This window comes from Oncorhynchus clarkii, chromosome 9 (assembly GCF_045791955.1).
Source record: "Oncorhynchus clarkii lewisi isolate Uvic-CL-2024 chromosome 9, UVic_Ocla_1.0, whole genome shotgun sequence".
Classification (NCBI taxonomy): domain Eukaryota; kingdom Metazoa; phylum Chordata; class Actinopteri; order Salmoniformes; family Salmonidae; genus Oncorhynchus; species Oncorhynchus clarkii.
Genome location: NC_092155.1, coordinates 24,320,813 through 24,340,829, shown reverse-complemented (window position 1 = coordinate 24,340,829; position 20,017 = coordinate 24,320,813). Strand labels below are relative to the sequence as shown.

General features: G+C 47.3%; 1 protein-coding gene across 9 annotated transcripts in view; it reads left to right on the top strand.

Moving 5' to 3' along the window:
• Nucleotides 1-20,017, top strand: part of LOC139416104 (peroxisome proliferator-activated receptor gamma coactivator 1-alpha-like) — a 43,516-nt gene that overhangs the window by 11,444 nt on the left and 12,055 nt on the right. For 3 of the 9 annotated variants that reach the window (XM_071164390.1, XM_071164389.1, XM_071164392.1), the window contains exons 3-7: nucleotides 12,614-12,808; nucleotides 13,804-13,926; nucleotides 14,751-16,074; nucleotides 16,921-16,966; nucleotides 17,177-17,250. In XM_071164390.1, the coding sequence (XP_071020491.1) occupies nucleotides 12,614-12,808; nucleotides 13,804-13,926; nucleotides 14,751-16,074; nucleotides 16,921-16,966; nucleotides 17,177-17,250 (1,762 nt within the window). The remainder of the gene's footprint in view (nucleotides 1-12,613; nucleotides 12,809-13,803; nucleotides 13,927-14,750; nucleotides 16,075-16,920; nucleotides 16,967-17,176; nucleotides 17,251-20,017) is intronic. The other 6 variants (XM_071164397.1, XM_071164396.1, XM_071164395.1 and 3 more) reach the window with 4 other exon arrangements.

Here is a 20,017-nt window from a genome sequence, read left to right as displayed (position 1 = left end):
AAACATGGTGGTGGCAGCATCATGGTTTGGGCCTGCTTTTCTTCAGCAGGGACAGGGAAGATGGTTAAAATTTATGGGAAGATGGATGGAGCCAAATACAGGACCATTCTGGAAGAAAACCTGATGGAGTCTGCAAAAGACCTGAGACTGGGACGGAGATTTGTCTTCCAACAAGACAATGATCCAAAACATAAAGCAAAATCTACAATGGAATGGTTCAATAATAAACATATCCAGGTGTTAGAATGGCCAAGTCAAAGTCCAGACCTGAATCCAATCGAGAATCTGTGGAAAGAACTGAAAACTGCTGTTCACAAATGCTCTCCATCCAACCTCACTGAGCTCGAGCTGTTTTGCAAGGAGGAATGGGAAAAAATGTCAGTCTCTCGATGTGCAAAACTGATAGAGACATACCCCAAGCGACTTACAGCTGTAATCGCAGCAAAAGGTGGCGCTACAAAGTATTAACTTAAGGGGGCTGAATAATTTTGCACGCACAATTTTTCAGTTTTTGATTTGTTAAAAAAGTTTGAAATATCCAATAGATGTCGTTCCACTTCATGATTGTGTCCCACTTGTTGTTGATTATTCACAAAAAAATACAGTTTTATATCTTTGTTTGAAACCTGAAATGTGGCAAAAGGTCGCAAAGTTCAAGGGGGCCGAATACTTTCGCAAGGCACTGTATGTGTACATTTACTTTGCAACGTGAGCGGTGTGGTCAGCATGTTAGGTGATGGTGCCAGGTTTTCTCCAGAAATGACTCTTGGCATTCAGGCCAAAGAGTTCAATCTTGGTTTCATCAGACCAGATAATCTTGTTTCTCATGGTCTGAGAGTCTTTAGGTGCCTTGTTAAATGGCAGGTGCCATTTACTGAGGAGTGAGTTCTGACTGGCCACTCTACCATAAAGGCCTGATTGGTGGAGTTCTGCAGAGATGGTTGTCTGGAAGGTTCTCCCATCTCCACAGAGGAGCTCTTTCAGAGTGACCATCGGGTTCTTGGCCAAGGCCCTTCTCCCCCGATTACTCAGTTTGGCTGGGAGGCCAGCTCTAGAAAGAGTCTTGGTGGTTCTACATTTTTTTAATTTAAGAATGATGGTGGCCACTGCGTTCTTGTGGACCTTGAATGCTGCAGAGATGTTTTTGGTACCCCTACCCAGATCTGTGCCTTGACACAATCCTGTCTCTGAGCTCTACGTACAATTCCTTTGACCTCATGGCTTGGATCTTGCTCTGACATGCACTGTCAACTGTGGGACCTTATATAAACAGGTGTGTGCCTTTTCAAATCATGTCCAATCAATTGAATTTACCACAGGTGGACTCCAATCAAGTTGTAGAGCCATCTCAAGGATGTGAAATGGTAACAGGATACACCTGAGCTCAATTTCAAGTCTCATAGCAAATGGTCTGAATACTTATGGAAATAAGTTATTTCTGTTAGAATTTTTTTTATAAATTATCATACATTTCTAAAAACCCGTTTTCGCTTTGTCATTATGGGGTGTTGTGTGTAGATTACTGAGGGAAAAAAATATTTGATAAATTTTAGAATAAGGCTGTAACGTAGCAAAATGTGGAAAAATTCAAGGGGCTGAGTACTTTCCGGAGGCACTGTATAAGGTCCCAACACGGGTGGGGTCAGCTATGTGACCTAGTGTCCTGTATGTCTCCCTCCTGAACCCCCTAATGAGGACATGAGGGTAAAGGTTAACCATGAAGAGGTCACATCCACCTCGCATTTCCGTCAAAGTAGAATCTGACTGCCAGCCACTGGAGTGAAGCCCCCATGACAGGTTTATTGTATTTTTTAAATATTATAATAGGTTGTGTTTCCTTTGAGGTTGTAATGTGTGTTGGGTGTGTGTGTTGTTTGCTTGTTTGTGTGTTGTTGTTGTTCTTAGAGTGAGAGTAAGGTGTAAAGTTGGCATGCCGTTGCTGCAATAAGTAGGCACCCACACTTCCTCAAGCTATACTAGTAGCTAGTGTGTGTGTGTGTTGTGTGTATGTGCGCACGGGCACACACAAGAGAGTGAGACAACTTATAAAAATACCAGGTGGTGACGTTTGCATGTGATGAATGGCTAGTCGCTGCACTTCCATAGCGTTCCAGTCTGTGTGTGTGTGTGTGTGCGTGTGTGTGTGTGTGGCTATTTTTAGTGCGAGAGCGTAATCTGTACTAAGAGCCTTTCAGGACCGCTTCTCTTTACCCTGGCCGGAAATGCTAAGCCAATAAGCCCCCTGCACGCACACATAGACACACACACACACACACATACAAATACACGCAGGAACCCAAACCGCAAGCCAAGCCTTCCTGTATTATTTAATAATGTATACTTTCAAGCGGGTGGGAGTTAAAAACACTTGCTTTTTAGAGAGGGATAGACCGAGAAAGAGTAACAGAATGAGTGAGAGCGAGGCAGAGTAAGAGAGAGAGAGAATAGAGTGAAGAGAAAGGAGAGAAAGTGAATTGAAGAGAGAGTGAGAGCAAGTGAACGATAGAAAGAAGGAGAGAGGCCCTCAGTCCGTGGGTTCAGTGATTAGATGTGAAGTGCTATCAGTCCTGTGTGATCCTCCTCTCCAGGAGAGGCATATCGATCAGAGGTGTGCAGCCCTCCCCAGCCCGGCAGCCCTGCCTTGCTACAGCTAGCATTTCTGCACTAGCGCCTCTCTCTTCCCTAGACCTACTCATAGAATAGGATGGAATAAACAAAAAAATTGGCTTGATAGAAAAAAATGGTCTCTTACAAAGTAGCTGGTCTTGGTTGTTTGTTCTTCCGAAAGAGTGTGCAGTGTTTCTTTTTCTTGTATGCCTTTTGATGTGGAAGTCAAACTCACAACCCTGGTCATTCCGGAACTACGTTCAAGACCAATTGAGCTACGCGAACTGCATGCTTATGGTTCAAGCTTGTGTTTTCTATTTGAACATTTGGGCTCAGGCAGGGCCTTGAATAGTTGTAAAAGCTCTTGAAGTAACTCCTTGTGCTTGAGTGAGTGGCTGCTGGGATGACGCACATTGGCTTGACAATCATTACCACTGACAGACAGTAGGCTAAGCAGAAAGCTGTGGCATGGACATTGATGGTGTGTGTGTATGTGTGTGTGTGTGTGTGTGTGTTTGTGGGAAAGGGGGGGGGGGTCTGCCTGCCTGCCTGCGTGTGTGTGTGTGTGTTTGTGGGAAAGGGAGGGGGTGTCTGCCTGCCTGTCTGCCTGCCTCTGTGTGCTTGTGGGAAAGGGAGGGGGTGTCTGCCTGCCTCTGTGTGTTTGTGGGAAAGGGAGGGGGTTTGTCTGCCTGTCTTCCTGCCTCTGTGTGTTTGTGGGAAAGGGAGGGGGTGTCTGCCTGCCTCTGTGTGTTTGTGGGAAACGGAGGGGGTGTCTGCCTGCCTGTCTGCCTGCCTCTGTGTGTTTGTGGGAAAGGGAGGGGGGTGTCTGCCTGCCTCTGTGTGTTTGTGGGAAAGGGAGGGGGGTGTCTGCCTGCCTGTCTGCCTGCCTCTGTGTGTTTGTGGGAAAGCGAGGGGGTGTCTGCCTGCCTGTCTGCCTGCCTCTGTGTGTTTGTGGGAAAGGGAGGGGGGTTTGTCTGCCTGCCTGTCTGCCTGCCTCTGTGTGTTTGTGGGAAAGGGAGGAGGTGTCTGCCTGCCTGTCTGCCTGCCTCTGTGTGTTTGTGGGAAAGGGAGGGGGGTGTCTGCCTGCCTCTGTGTGTTTGTGGGAAAGGGAGGGGGGTGTCTGCCTGCCTGTCTGCCTGCCTCTGTGTGTTTGTGGGAAAGGGAGGGGGTGTCTGCCTGCCTGTCTGCCTGCCTCTGTGTGTTTGTGGGAAAGGGAGGGGGGTTTGTCTGCCTGCCTGTCTGCCTGCCTCTGTGTGTTTGTGGGAAAGGGAGGAGGTGTCTGCCTGCCTGTCTGCCTGCCACTGTGTGTTTGTGGGAAAGGGAGGAGGTGTCTGCCTGCCTGTCTGCCTGCCTCTGTGTGTTTGTGGGAAAGGGGGGGGGGGTTGTCTGCCTGCCTGCCTCTGTGTGTGTCTCTGCTGTGTTTATGGGAAAGATTAGGGGGTTCATTCTCACTGGAAGGATGTACACACATTTGTTATGAAGCACATTTGGGAAAAGTGTGTGTCCTCCGATGGGGCTGTTGACCTAATTTTAATGAGCGCTAGCTCGAAATCCCTCTATTCCTCCATCCCTGTCTGTGTCCATTACCACGTTAGTGTTGTTATTACTTATATTAACTGGCAGACTGAGTAGGCTTTGTACCCAGACAATTTTGTCTAGTATTGTCAATTATGGTACGGCCGGTAGCCTAGTGGTTAGAGTGTTGGGCCAGTAACCGAAAGGTCGGTGGATCAAATCTCCGAGCTGACAAGGTCTGTCGTTCTGCCTCTGAACAAGGCAGTTAACCCACTGTTCCTAGGCCGTCATTGTAAATAAGAATTTGTTCTTAACTGACTTGCCTAGTAAAATAAAGGTACAAAAAATAAATAAAATGCTGCCCAATTCCGAGCAGAATAAACAAGGCCTATATCAATGGGCAACGTCATATCAAAACATACCCTCTTCTTCTTGCTGAAGTGTGCACTTGTTCACTCCTCCCCACAAGATGAAAAGCATTGGATTGATGTAGGCGTGGGATAGAGGGCTTTTCCATGTACCAGTAATGGTCCTTCAAATCCATGAAGGTATGTGGATAGGTGCTTAGGGAGAAAGTACAAGCATTGGAGAGTTCATAAACGATGGTGTTAGGTTAGCTGGCCGATGCCCTCCCCCATTTATGAGACAGAGACGGTGATATCATACTAAATACCAGCAGTAACCTTCACACACTTAACACCATCCTCCATTTAAAGAAGCTGAAGCACTTGAGGCAGGAGGCCACAGGTGTGTCAGTATGCAATTAGTGAAATAACAAGGCTTGCAAGCGGTCAGCTGACAATTACAGGGACATTCCACTCAATCGAACATTCAAACAAACAGGATAAAGGTTGAGCTGATTGGAAAATATCAATTTCCGGGATTTACATGTGATAATGACATTTTATGATCCTAGATAAAACATGCAATAAACACATTCATATAAATTACAGCGAAGGCTACTCCTTGACAGGTATTTCAACGAAGGGTATTTCAATGAATTTAAGTCCCATCTATGAAATCTTTCCTAATACCCATCTGTATTGATGCAGAGGACTTAGACTTTCTCTCGTTAGTTTGCTCTATGTGTATCTGCACAGTTGTAGAGACGTAGTATTACTCAATAGTCCCACTCAGACCGTTGAAAGGTTTTGGGCGCCCTCTTATGTTTACCTGCTGGCGAGTGTGTCGCCACCCCAGAAAGGCCATCAGATAGCCAAGTGGATGAAACGTGACTCTTGATAACCTGCTCACAAAGTCAAGGCACGGACAAGGCCTACCTGCTGCAGCACCCGGACCAGATACAACTGGGGGGGTGGGGGGGAACACACACACATGCACAGAAGTCAAGGTAAAAGATAATGCATTTATTTAGTAATCAGCAAATAGCTTTTATGCAGTAGGTAAGTGCCGAGGTCTCTCGGCTTGATAGGATCATTTGCTTTCAGGTGTTTTCTGCTCTCCTTGTTGTACTCGGCATAGAGTGTAAATTGAATAGGGTGACCTTTTGCCACAGAATCAAATTGACTATATTTTCAGAAAAGATTTCTGTGGTTTCAATTACCATATATTTGTGATATTGGGTCCATACCCTCCCCAACACCGCGCACACACATAGACACACACGCGTGCTTACATAGAAGCACACCCGCATGCACACGCGCACACGCTCCCAATCGACGCAGAAGTGTGCTTCCCTGCATACAAAATGTTTCCCGTTTGCGTCCCGGTACACAACACCACTGTGTGATACAGTATCTGTCCACCCTCATCCTCGCCCTCTCCTTTCTAAGGGATGGATCCTCCTTTAGATATTACTGCGACAAATGGAAAGGCCCGCAGCCCTTGATGAGCTTGGCAGGGTCTGAAAGGTCAGGAGGGGAAAGGGGGTGGCAGTGGATATTATCCTTCGCAGTTCTGTGAGAAAAGGAGAAGCTTTGGATGTTCTCTCTCCGTGAAAATGTCATGACAACACAGCCTCAAACTAACACCACACATTGTTTTTGTTTTGCTACACGCACGGTAACGGTAACCGATGCGCTCTTTGGTGGAGGAAATGTGACAATGTCCATTTAACAGGGTTTGCACCCCTCCCACTCTCCATCTACTGACCACCATTGTTTACACGCCGACACCTACCGAGGGATGCTTAGCACTGCAGATTCATAGCTGTCAACTAAAGCAAACGGCTAGTTGCATGTCATTAGAAAAATGCATAGAAAATATACTCTGTATCTAGTGGGATTTTTGATACAAGCAATCAAAGTCCCATTTCAACTAAGTGGGAATGCAAGAACCTCCATTTCTTGCGTCAACCTGGATAATACAGAAGAACCCCAATCCAAATCACCACACGAAAGAGCATCCAAACATTTTGATGGTGTGTAATTACGTTGGAGTAATAAAAATAAAGAATTAAACAGGCTCTGACCACTCTGACCATCTGTTAGAAGGAGAGAGACGAAAAACAACAGCAGTTCTGCGTTAGGCCTTAGATGTGGATTCTCTAATCACACTGTTAATATAAACCCCCCTCATGGTCTGTCTTCAGCTGTCTGGTGACCGGCGGCTCTCCTGGGCCTGTAACGCTTGTGACTAAGCCACTCCTCAGACTCTAGTAAGTCTAGTCACTGGAGAGCTCCAGTTGTCTTCAGCAGTGGAGGTGGGCAGACTAGTCCAAACCTCCTGGGGGAGGGGAGGACTGCTTTAGGTGTTCTGTCACCCCCCCCCCCCCCCCTTTGCTAGAGGCATATGGAACCAACCATTGGCCTTCTCTTCATTTGTTGGTGTCCATCTCATTTGTTGGTGTCCATCTCCTCATTTGTTGGCGTCCAACAGTCACCGTTGGCGTTGTGCGAGCTGCTATGTCTGCCTGTTTCTGTTATGTGTACACCTGCTTAGAGAATCCTGAGCAAGGATTCTAGCTTGTTTCATGGCTGCTGATGATGTTGTGGTGGTAGTGTAGCTTTTGCTGACTCCCATGACTTTTGACCCAGGGGTACTGTACAACCGGTAAGGCTGAAGTCTAAAAATTGCCGTAGGACAAGGATGGCGTCAGCGGATTTTCGAGACCTGGGCATGTTTTGTGTCAGAGTTTCGGTCAAGAGTTGTGGTGGGACAGCCGGAGCTGTCGGTCAAAGACTGGCCCATCAACCTTTTACAAACCAGAATAAAGAGACGTTTCCTTATAAACACGTTTGGGTTACTCTCAGAATCAGAGTGAGTTGTGTCTGGTTTGACGGTCTTTGACAGAGACTCGGTCATAAGGATTTTCTTCTGCTCTTGCGCTCTCCCCCCCCCCCCTCTCTCTCTCGCTCTCTCGCTCTCTCGCTCTCTCCGTTCTCATCTCATAGCGCTCTAACGGTTGAAATGGCTCCCAGGAGACACATCATCAGTGCTGGCCTCGGGGCATACACTTCTCCCTCACACAGTCCAAGGCTTCACCGACAGGCCGGAATGTAGTTTCCACTGTTTAAAAGTCACACTGGTTGTCAATGGGAGTGACACGTGACAGTGATATCCTGCCTTGACATCACTCCTGATATCACTGATAAACTGTGTGTAGGGCCAAGATTTCTGGCTTGGATCAAACGGTCAATGGTCATAATCCTGCACCAGGATCTCTAGTAGTACATTGTTAAGATGTTAGGCAAGCTAGGATATGAGCACTCTTACGGCGTTAGCTCAGCAGAGAGGGGAATGGTCTGATTTGAGCTGAGTGGACGACCCACAGTTTTGACCACTCTTATCTGTATGTAAAACCCAGACGGTCAAGGAATTAGACTTTTATTGCTGGGTAAATGGGCTGTATACGTGTGTTTTATTTTCCTATGTGTGTGTGTGTTTTTTTGCGTGTGTCTTGGCTCATAAAAATTTTCAGGTGTTGACCGATGCCACCTGGTGAGCCTTGTGTCCAAAAGCAAGCAGAACCCGGTCTCTTGAATGGGATCGTTTGCTTGGGAAATGGACTTTGAATAATCCGATGCACTGTTGACTCCAGTAGCCAGACGGTAAAACGAGACTGGCCTTCAGCGCTGACATCTGTTACCGGGCCAATCATGGCCTTGACAAATTTGACAGTTTTAATATTTTGTTTTATGACTCGTAACACTGAGAAAGACAGTGCAGCCTGACACACACACACACACACACACACACACACGTATGCACACATACACAGACACACATATACACAATAAAGATCTATACAGCACTTATGTATTGTGTCGTTCCTATAGGTTACGATCACCTTCTCTCTCCCTGTGCTAAATGACTGGCCATCTCTGTTGGCTGCACGATTTGTCTCTCCAGTGCATCGTGCTGCACCTTAAAGCCGATTCATGGTCCAACCGACGTCTGCAGTGGCCGTACAGCATTTACAGTGATGCGGCCTCCGCAGAGCAGAGTGTGGCATCCAATGAATTGGTCTGCACCACTTAAAATGCACCGGTCGCACTGATTCAGGGCTAATCTCTATAGCCAGCCAGCTAATTACAAGCAGCCGGCTAAATTAAAAGACAAGACCTTCTGAGATATTGGAGTCGGTATTGGAGTCGGTATCCCGGCCAAGACAGCATGAAGTCAAATGGCACCGTTTTCTCACCTGCATCTCCACTTCAAACATTTCCATTGTTTTACGAACTTGTGGCAAGCGTCCCCTTCCATTGCCACTACCTCCCCCATCTCTCTTCCCCTCATTTTTGTGTCTTTGAAATCCCTACACACAGTATCATGAAGATGTTTACGTTTGCAAACTTGTTCTTATAGCCTTTTGTCAAGGTTCTCCATGTTTATTGTCATGGAAGTTGTCAAGGAAGTGAGTTTGTGTTTCAAGGGGCTGCCCCCACCTACCATCAACCAATCATGTAAATGCAGAGCTATACAGAGCCCTCCGCATTGTTACAAAATTTGGGAGGTCCATGGCATCACCGTACATAGCTTGATTTGGCCTCCACAATCCTCGGCAATTGTGTCATACTCTCCGTACGGAGCCTCCGGACCAAGCATAAAATTGCCCCTTTCCCTCCCCCCTCTCCTGCCATATGTTGCGCCTGTGTGACCAGCTGACTTGTCAGCTCGACTAACGCCTTAGTGGCTTCTGACTTGGATTTATTTCCTCTGAAATCTGGGGCAATAATACAGAATGACATTATTTGTTCATCAAATCTAACGCTGCTTTCTTGGTGGAGTTGTGACGTTGAAGCGGCTCACCTCTCCTCCTCTCCACTCCTAGCCTGGTTTCCCCTCCGTTTCTGATTGTGCTTTGATTAGGTCTGGCTACTCGTTTAACCTCGTCGGAGAGAACGCCTTTGAGTTTATGAGGGGGCAGAGAGAGAGAGAAATATCTAGACGAAGCAGCACAATTAAATTGTCAAGGCGCGGATTTAACCCTGAGCAATTCGCAGGCCAATTTATTAAGAAATGTTTTCTGTCTGTGTAGACAGACTTTTTTTTTTATTTCTCCCCTTATTTGCAGTCTCCCCTTATAAACAGTACTTTCAATAACAGATGACCCATTTAGAATGAGAGGATTTCTTCTCCCTGAGTGGTTGTTGTAACAGTCTCTTTCATTTTAAGATAACAGCAGTGTGTATAAAATTAATCTCTGTCTTATTGAATGATCAGGTTTGCAATTGCGTAAACTTTTACAGTGGATTTTTTGATTCCCCTCCTTCAAAGATGGAAAGATGCATTGCCAAAAGCCTACTTGAAGTTTGATCCCTGGCGCATTGCTCGGAGGCTTCAAATCTTCAAGAAGCAATTAGTCCATTTAATTTGGCTATTTAACTCAGAGTTCAAAAGTGTTTATTTATTTTTTTTAAACATGCACACCCCGTTATCAGTGGCACGAATAATACCTCTGGAACACAATGGCTCGGCGGAACTCAATAAAAGACCTAAAGCAAGGACGATTTCAAAGACAGCCTGTCTGATAACAAGGAACCTCGCCTGATAATGAAGGACTGGTGTGCTGGAGGGGAGGGGGGAGGAGGTGGGAGAGAGATGGAACAGTCCTACCGGCGCTTGCCAGCATGCTTTATGGCTAATTGAAGCGCTTGGAGTAAAACAGCCATGAATGGCACCCTTTAGAATTGAAGCGGGTTAATATATTGTGATCCCACAATTAGCCTTGGATGGTTAAGATCTCTTTAATTCAGTGAGGTCCATTAACCAGGATGGGAGAGATGGTGCTCCCACTGAGGCCATTCCTTTTTCTTTTCTTCTGCCAACCCTATTTCATTCTCTCAACAGCCGCTGTGGTAATCGATAAAAGAGGACGCCAGGTTAGCCCCGATGGTTGAATATCTCAACCCAATCGGTCCAAGTGAAAGATTTCCCCCAGGAGGGTTATTTTGGCTGGTGAAGAGTCAAGGGGTTAGTGGATTGACTTTGGTCCAGTAAAGCAACGAGAGGAGGGTCTTAAGCTGGCATGGCAAAGCTGCGCTTTGCTGGACAGGGGCTCTCTCAAGAGGAGAACCACTTTCTCAGGTCTCCTCTTTTCCCCCAAGCCCCTGAAAATCCCCTGACTGGCCTGGGACTCTTACCAGCTGGAGCTTTAGCAAGGCCTGTAGCATGACCGTCACGACTTGAGCTTTTACAAGTGTCCCTTTCACAGCATTACAGGCCCCCAGGGGGTTATCTTGAGGAACATGGCCTAACCTCTCAAGTCTAGCAAGACGTTTTCAAACCGGATTGTAGTGGTCACGTACCTCGAGTGAAACTCGACCAGAGCCTTGTAAAAAAATTCCTGAGACCCCTCCCTTCCGACGAGGCTCGGTGGCCTTTTGAACTTCTACTGGCACTGCGGTCAGACAGTGGTCTTGATTTCACGTGCAAAGCACATGCATACTGGGCAAGACGAAACTGGAAAGGAGGTTAAGAAAACGCCACCCAAGCCTTCAGTGAAAAGTTGTTTATGTTGAATCCAAACAGATGGTTCTCCATTAAAGCCTCATTTGAGATAATCTGAAATGACCCCAGTTACAATTTTCTAGCTGAGGAGCGCATGTTAGGTTCTGAGAAAAGGATCTGGCTGTATCAACTGTTATTACCCACCCGCTTAGTGCACGGCTAATAAAGTGGGATGTTGGAAAACTGTGAACGGCAACATAGGTTCCGGCACGCTGAATTGAAGCTCTTTTGCAAGTAATTAAACAGCATGGTACCACTTCGGGAGCAATTTCCTGCTAACCGTTTACTGCCAGTGCTGGCGTGGCCCCAGTCACCGTTTTGTTATCTCTGTGAAATGACGGCCCTTTTTATAATGTTCTAATAATGACTGAGAGCACATGTTGTTAGAGGGTGAATGTTGTCTGAATGGGCATTGGATTCACATTCCCCTCACTGTCAGCTAGCTAACGCAAATGCTTAGGCTATCTGTGCCATCTTCCCAAAAAATGGAGGAGGAAAAAAACATGAAATGGCCGCTATCTCGGAAGCTCTAAAGCTTCTCCTGTGAAGAGCTATCCACGGTGGTGTGTAATCGTGGGAAACTCAGAGGGGTTGAATGGGAGCAAGCGGCCTGGGGTAATTGTGTGCACGAGAGAGCCAAACCAGAGTAGGCAAGTGGCGCAATCTGAAGGGATGGTTCCCCCTCGGCGGGATGATCGCCGCACGCTATCGGCGAGAGATGCTAATCCTGCTGTGTGGCATAAAAGGATTTGTTCTTATTCTTATTGGGCTCGCCGTGGAGCATCCCGGGGCGATTGCTGTTTATCTTTTCCTGTCTTTTCGGTTCCCCTGGGTTTTGTCCTGGAACTTCCAGTGCCTGTTGTCTCCCCCCTCCCTCCTCCATACCCCTCTCTCTCACACACCTCCCCTGTCGATGCTAGGCAGCTCACATCTCTCCGTCTCTTTCGCTCTCTCTCTTCACCCCTTTAACTGTGGAAACAGCTGCAGCTAACTCACAACATCCACTTCAGAGGGGAACAAGAGGCGAGAACAGGACTTTATTTAGAAATGTCGACGGCAACTTTCCCCTCACACACGCTTCTCGACGGACGTCAGTGGTATTTTCATGCCGCTTAAAAAAAACATATTCATTTAGTATTAACAGGCAGTAATTCGCCTTATCAGAGGATTGCTCGAAAACATATTTTTGACAAGCCTATCGCTCCCTTTCCGGCAACTCAACATCCCTCCTTCCCTATCTGCTCCCCCCTAGATATTTTGCCCGCGTGTCACCCTTGTTAATGGATTTTTTTGGGGGGGAGATATTATTTTGGTGCTGTAAGCTGCATGCTTAAAATATGAGTGACAGGCCTGACTCATGTGCGCAGAGAGAGAATTGTGTTTTTAAAAGGAATAGGACTCCAGAACAAAGACGCTCTGTTGCAAAACTGGCCTACTCTATTAACAACATAAGCATGTTACCACCCACCCTCCCAACCCCTTCTGCAAATAAATACACATGCTGGTAAAGCAAATTCTCTAAACTAAAATGTCCTATTTCTCTCTCCATCCCTCTTCCCTCTTCTCTTCTCCTCCTAAGAAGATAGATGAGGAAAATGAGGCCAACTTGCTGGCAGTGCTTACAGAAACGCTGGACAGCATCCCAGTGGACGAGGACGGATTGCCTTCGTTCGAGGCCCTGGCAGATGGGGACGTGACCAATGCCAGCGACCAGAGCTGTCCCTGCACCCCCGACGGTTCGCCGCGCACCCCCGAACCAGAGGAGCCCTCCTTGGTAAGACCCTGTTCCGCCCCCTCCCTCATCCCCCAGCACACACCCTTCCCTTCACTCCCTTTGCCAGAGCCTCAGCCGACACCAGATAAGGCACTATGAGCGAAGCCAGCCGGTGACCAAAAATGGCTGTGTGCCTTGCAGGCCTTCAGCTTTGGCAGCCCAGCCGCCAACCCACATGCCCCCCCCCCCCCCCCCCTTGTGCATGTCTGTCTGTGGGCTGAGATGAGCCATGATTCAGATGCATGGATGAAAGAGCAAATCGAATTGATCAGTGTTAGCTGTGAGGTGCTAATTACATTGTAGCGTACTAGCTGCGCCAATGTAATGATACATGCACAGTGGTGGGTCTGGAATGGGTGACACTATGCCACAGGCCTGAAAATCAAGCTAGGGATGTAATGAGGAAAGGAAATCCATCTCATCTAATATCAGTGGGCCATACTAATCCCAGAACCATGATTGTAGACTGTTTCCTGATGAAGGTTGGTCATACTGGTGTATTTGTTGCGAAACACAAAACATGACTACAATAACCCCTTTGATTTGGCCTTTCCTGAGGGGGTTTGACCTGGATATTGTTTATTTTGTTCAGTTATAGTCCGTTGTATTTTATGCTGGCTTCTGCTTGACCAACCTATCCACACCAGTAAAGCACGGCCGTTGTGTACCCCAAAACACCTGCCACGGCAATATAGTTTCTCATTGACTTGTCCTTTTAACACTGTAAATAAACAGAAAGAATACCTGCTTGATAAATAGTAATGAGCTTTGTCTTCATGAGGGCTTCTGTGTTGTTACAACTACACCAAGATAAATCGAACATCCTCAGTCACACATTTACAAAAGCGTTGACTGTCTCCGATCGTTTATTTGATTGAAATGTTGAAATTTCAGAGGCAACGGCAGTTTGCGTAATCTCTACTCACCCCTTTTTTTCTCTATTCTCTCTTCCCCCCCACCCCCTTTCTTCTCTGTTCTGTGTGGGGGGTTTTCAGCTGAAGAAGCTCCTTCTGGCACCCGCAAACTCCCAGCTCAGCTATAATCAATACATAGGCGACAAGGCACAAAACCATGCAGCCAGCAACCACCGGATCAGACCAACACCTGCTGTTGTCAAGGTAGCTACCCAGTCGCACCGTTCGCTCACTTCAAAGGCACCGCTTCCGAGGGCCCCTCCATGTTTGTTTATCATCCCTGCTCTCAGATTTCTTTTCATTGCCGGCCTTGGAATGTGTTAAACTTCTGCTCCACTGCAGTCTCGTAATAAAAACAGGCTGATTGCCTGTTCAGCTTTCCAGGCGAGGCATCGGGACTGTTGTCTTATTTAACCCCCCCCCCCCCTCCCTGTAGAGGGAATGGGTTTTCCATTTAGATGAATGTATTATTTTAGTGGGTGTATAATGGGCACAGGAATACAAATTAAGTGAAGTCGGTGATTCCAGTATTTTGCTGTTTGCCGCATTTCATTGGAACATGATGAATGCTCTTGAAGATTCAATTTTTATTTAGTACGATAGCACATAAATAATACATTCGTTTACTCCCGCTTGTTTGGAGAAACTACTGAAAAAGGTGCGCTTTCAAAAAAAAATAAAAAATTATTTGGAATGCATTGGTAGCGTTGTTGTCTAGTAAACAGCGCATATGGGAGCCGTTGTGTTGTGCACACACAGAGCTAACACATCTCTGAAAAGTCTATTTTTAAACCGTTCCTTTGACTCACCCACTTCTGGAGCATGGAGCTATGAGGGCTCCCCCAGGACAGGGGATGAGCGCACAGAGCTGCTGCGGTGCCGCTCGGGGGCCACGCAATTAAGATGATGGGCGGGCGGCGCTCCCACCACCGCCTCCCAAACAGTTGGGCCGACCCGTTGTGCTGAGCCTCACTCTCTATTCCTTATTCTCTTTTAACTCTTTTCTTTCTTTCGTTCTCCCCCTGCAGACGGAGATCTCCTGGAACAGCAAGCCGAGGGGGGGCTGTCCGCAGCAGAGCCGTCTAGTGAGGCGCCCGTGCACCGAGCTGCTCAAGTACCTGACTGCCACCGACGACATCCTCCTCCAGACCAAAGCCAGCGACGCCAAGAGCGCCTGGGGGGGTGGTGGCAAAGACAAGGGCGGCCTGCTGGGCGCCTCCTCCTCCACCTCCTCGTCGCCGTCCTCCTCCTCCACCTCCTCCTTCTCCTCCCTCTCCTCCTCCTCCTCTATCGCCTCCAAGAAGAAGTCGTCCTCGTCGTCCGTCGTGTCGCAACAGCAGCAGCAGCAGCATCACCAGCGAGGTGAGAGCCGGGCTGCTGGCGAGTGTAGTGTGGCTGGTGTGGGGGCTGGGAAGTGGCGTCGTTGCGCTCATGGGGCTGGTGGCACTGAGGGACAGTCCGAACCCGCGGCGGCACCCGCTCCTGTCCCCCCAACACGTAGGAACGGCAGTGGCCATGCCCGCCCCAAACTGGAGCGCAGGCCGTCCAGTGAAGAAGGAAGGCCGCCAGGTCCGCAGCCTGCGGTGGATGCGGGGCGCCTGGCAGCCGCTAGGTTCATTAGGTACATGCATTCTTATTCTCTCCTTCCTAGAGAGACGGGTCAGACAGGCAGCTGTGGGTGTTGCCCTGAGGTGGGCACTGCCACTCAGGCTAGTGAGTGCTGGGGCGGGCATGGCCGTGGTGCGGCAGCGCGTAGGCACATCACAGTGACCATAAAGAAAAGAGAGGAGGAGCCGGGGCATCCGTTGCTTAGCCAGTTGCTGACCTCCAAGCAGAGGCCCGCCAGCTATCGGGCCCACTTGCTCCTGCCCGCTACTACCCCTCAGCCCCGCAAGAGCAGTTCATCAAGAATGAGCTCTGGAGTCCTGGAGAGGGATCAGTGTCCCAGCCAGGCTATTGAGGTGGAGGAGAAGTACAGAGGCACTGTCAATATCAATCCCGGCAGCTGGGGTCTCAGACAGGCCAAGGAGCCTGATTCGGACCCCCTGTTGGCCGAGAGCTTAGGCCTAGGCAGCTGGGTTAGCCAGTCAGACCAGGGGCTAGATTTGGGGCTGGAGCTGGGCTTGGGTTGGCCGGAGGTTGGCCTGGTGGAGCAGGCTGGCTGTTTCGGGGAGGAGGTCCACGATGATGATGCCATGGGCAGCCCCATGGCGCTCTCACTGGGCCTGCCATGCCCACTCTTCCCAGATTCTAGAATTCCAGACCCCACTCCCTCCGTCACACAAGGGCAGCAGCACCTACACATGCAGGCAGTCTGCAGGCACCCCGATGACCAGGGCCTCCTGTTGTTAGGTAATCATCGCTGCATCCCCGCCCTCTCTCTCTTTTCTCCCTCTCCTGCTCTAACCACTTTCCAGTTTGACTACACACTAACCCCTATGCTAATTTGACGCTAGCTATCACTCCGAGAACAGCAAATACATTTCTAGATGTACCATCTATTCCAAAAGGCATTCTTTCGAATTGGTACAGACCATTGTCTCAAGATTGACATAAGGGGAGGTGGGAGAGGGGTAGTAGCCTGTTACGTGTTGATACATTATGGCATCTGTTAAATCAACCACTATCTGGCTGGATCAAGCTGAGTGTTCTGAATGTCTGCCTAGCTAGTCTCGGCAGAGTACTGCTCTAATGTCTAACTGAGCTTCAATCTTTAGACAGCCAGAGCCTCAGGCAACTGCACAAGCTTCTTCGACTCTCCTTTCTTCCTCTGCTTTCGGTTCCAAATGCATGCGACAATTACTTCACGGGGGGGGGGGGATCACCACCTCCCATTGCCATGTGTACTGTTTGTGCCGTTTTCTATTTCGTTTTTCGTAGTTTTCATTTTTTGTATTGAATGGGATATCTGGGTCGAACGGTGTACTCTGAACACATGTGCCAATGCCATCACTTCATCCTGCCTCACAGAGTGAACAGTCAACTAAAAAAACGGACAGGGTCAATAGAGAAAGCCTATTGGTTATTCGCTCTTCTAAACCAAGAGCGAGAGAGCATATTTCTAATCGTACTAGGTTGGGTTTTGTAACATAATGCCCGAATCTGAGATCAATTTGCAGATTTGGACCTGATCTCTTCTGCCTCAACTTGTTATCTAATCTAGTTAAATAATTACCCATGCTCCTTTGTGTTCTGCAGCCAAACCAACCACCTTGCCACTTCCTTTGACCCCAGAGTCTCCAAAGTAAGTGCAAGAGTTTTTCAACATTCTACACAGACCAGAAAACAACTAAAAAAAAAGAACAAAGACAAATAAAAAGACAAAGAATTAGCACCAAGAATGAGGCATTTTGTTAACTCTCATTTCCATTTCTAAGATCACAAAGCCCTTTTATTAAAGTCACGTTTTCCTGTGTGGTGTAAAATGGTGTGTTCAATCTCGTTTGTCTCTCAGTGACCACAAGGGATCACCGTTTGAGAGCAAATCCATTGAACGCACATTGAGTGTGGAGATCTCTGGAACCCCAGGTAAGCATCTCATGTGTTTTCAGGAAATGTATGAATGAAGATCTTCCATATATGAAGGAGTGGGGATTGATGCAAATATTCACAAAAATGACAGAGAAGCCTGCCCTTGCTTTGTAGTGGTATAATGGAAAACCCCAGTTCTCTCACTAAGCCCGTTAGGGGTTAAATTGCAGTCACTGCCTCAAGGCTTTTCACACCATCTTGATAGTTTCATAAAAGTTTAGAGTTCAAGGTGAAGGACTAGGACACACGGTGACATTTTTTATATGCCTCGCTATTGATTAAGCTTTCCAATCTCCTTTGGGTTTATTAGGCAGATCCCCCTTCTTCTCTCTGTGAAGAGTTAATATACTGCTACTCTCTCTCTCTCTCTCTCTCTCTCTCTCTCTCTCCTCTCTGTCTCTCTCTCTCTCTCCCTCTCTGTCTCTCTCTCTCTCTCTCTCGTTTCGATCTTAATGCTCTTTGACTGTGATGCTCACCAATACATCACAGACAATTGATGTCATTATTATTATTTTAATTGGTTTTGCCACGTAATTCAGTTTCGACCGATATTATCTGTGTCTCTTTTTTTTCGTCAGACAGTCTGGTAATTTGATTAGAGACATGGGAAGGTAATGCCCAATGTTAAGGCTTGGTATTTATGGGAAGGATGACTTTTTCCAAACGGGGTCAACGCGGGGTGATTTTAGTAGTATTATTGTCACTATCCCTGTGTATTCTATACTTATTCATTAAGTGTGTCGGTGAGAAGCTACAGACAAAAGGTAATTAAAAGCCAGACGAAGAGAATGTCAGCCAAAGCTAAAACACCAGGCTTCAGCAGTTCTTCTCTCTCCCTCTGTCTCCCTCTGTCTCTCTGTCTGTCTCTCTCTCTCTCTGTCTCTCTCTCTGTCTCTCTCTCTGTCTGTCTCTCTCTGTCTCTCTCTCGCTCTCTCTGTCTCTCCGTCTCTCTCTGTCTCTCTCTGTGTATGAATGTGAATTATGCAGGTAATTATTTCAGTACCCCCCCCCCCCCCCCCTTCCTTCCCTGAGATTAATCATCCCAGGTCAATAAAAACAAAATGGATGCCCTTTTCTTCTTCTTCACAATGTATTGCCTTTTGGTATTCATTTACCAGATTGTAAAATAAAGGGCCCACGATGTAAACACACCAGACTCGCCCCGACACGCAAGGTGACGTTTTGTTTGGGAACGAGGACCAATAGGAATTATCTGCCATCTCCTTAAGTGTTGGAGAGGGGGTACATTTGTGGGACATCAATGCACCAAGGGGGGTCCTCCAATTGACCTCGATCCACTTGCCATTTAACCCTGTGTGTATATGAGCATCAGAGGTCAGAGGGGACACCCAATGGGAATTAAGAGCTGTGGAGCAATCAAACTGTTAATATTTCTTTATTTTTACTGCGTGTGGGTGTGCCTCTGACAGCAGACCTAAATCCTGTCTCATTCTCCTCGTGTCCCTGTGCTCCTGCTCCAGCCATAGTTAATAAAGCCAAACTCTGACTCCACTGCCCTTTGCAGATTTGGGATTAGATATTAGGGAAAAGCAATTAGAAGGGAAAAACTCATGGATATTGAGCCCCTTCCGCTTTAGGATTAGTCTAGTCCCGTGCGGTAAGCGACTCGGGAACGCTGGATATGGAGAAACGGGGGGTATGAAATCTCTGTGATCCCTTGAGTTAATGTCTGCTCAATGGCCCCGCTTGAGTAGATCTGGAGATTATGCTTCTTTAATTGATAACCAAAAGGAGCTAAGCCAAAGGGGGAGGGGCCACCTTCAGGACAGGGAATTTTCCGTGGCAAGGAGAGACATTTTTATATCTTTATTAGGAGTTGTAATAGTAGGCCAGTAGTAGATAAACATTTCAGCTGGAAACTTTTCCATGACATGGGGTGAAAAATGTTTTCTTTATTATCAATAGTGATGATAGTAGTAGGCGTAGTAGTGCTAGTAGTAGTACTAGTAATAATACAAGGAGAAGCCTGAGTCGTCGTCATAGTATGATTATAAACCGCTAACCGTACACTCTAGCATCTTTTTGCTATGGCCTAGGCCCTTGGTTGTTATTGTTTTGTCACTGAGGTAAACCTGAGGCAACCCCACTACTCCGAACGAGCCCACAGATTTGACTGGAAGGACTAATCTCCTCTCACTAATAGATTTACTCTGCACTGTGTTGTCTTTAATTACAGTATCTCATGACACTGGGGTTTGGGTCTATGTGTTGCTATTTGCATGGCTTACCGCAGGATCAACTCTTTAAGCCCCGAGTCAGAGTCATTCGGTTGGAAGTCTCTTCGCAATTTACAGTCCGGACAAAACAGATTAGGGGGGAAAAAATAAGAAAGAGACAACAACAGAAAATGGCTATATGTTAAGTGTTTGTGTCTGCTGAGCATCCATCACCAACCGGTTTGACTGAGAGGCGCATATTTATCGAATTCTGATTTATTTTTCGACAGCGCTAATGGCTCCTAGTTTATGACCCTAGTGCGCATTGGCGAAACAGAAGTTCCTCAGGCACCACCCTTCCCTTTTCATAGCTCATTTCTTTTGGCGTAATGATAAACATAAGCCCTCTTTCTCAGTTCTCTCTCTGAAATGCTGCATCAAGTCTCTGTGTCTCTATCGGTGTACCACGTCTGACTGTTAAAGTGGGACGGCGGTTTGCGGTTCGGTTTAATGTCAAATCCAGATAATAATTCTGGATGATAAGCTGGTCGGATTAGACGGCCCAAACTCAGGAAATGGCCCCGAAA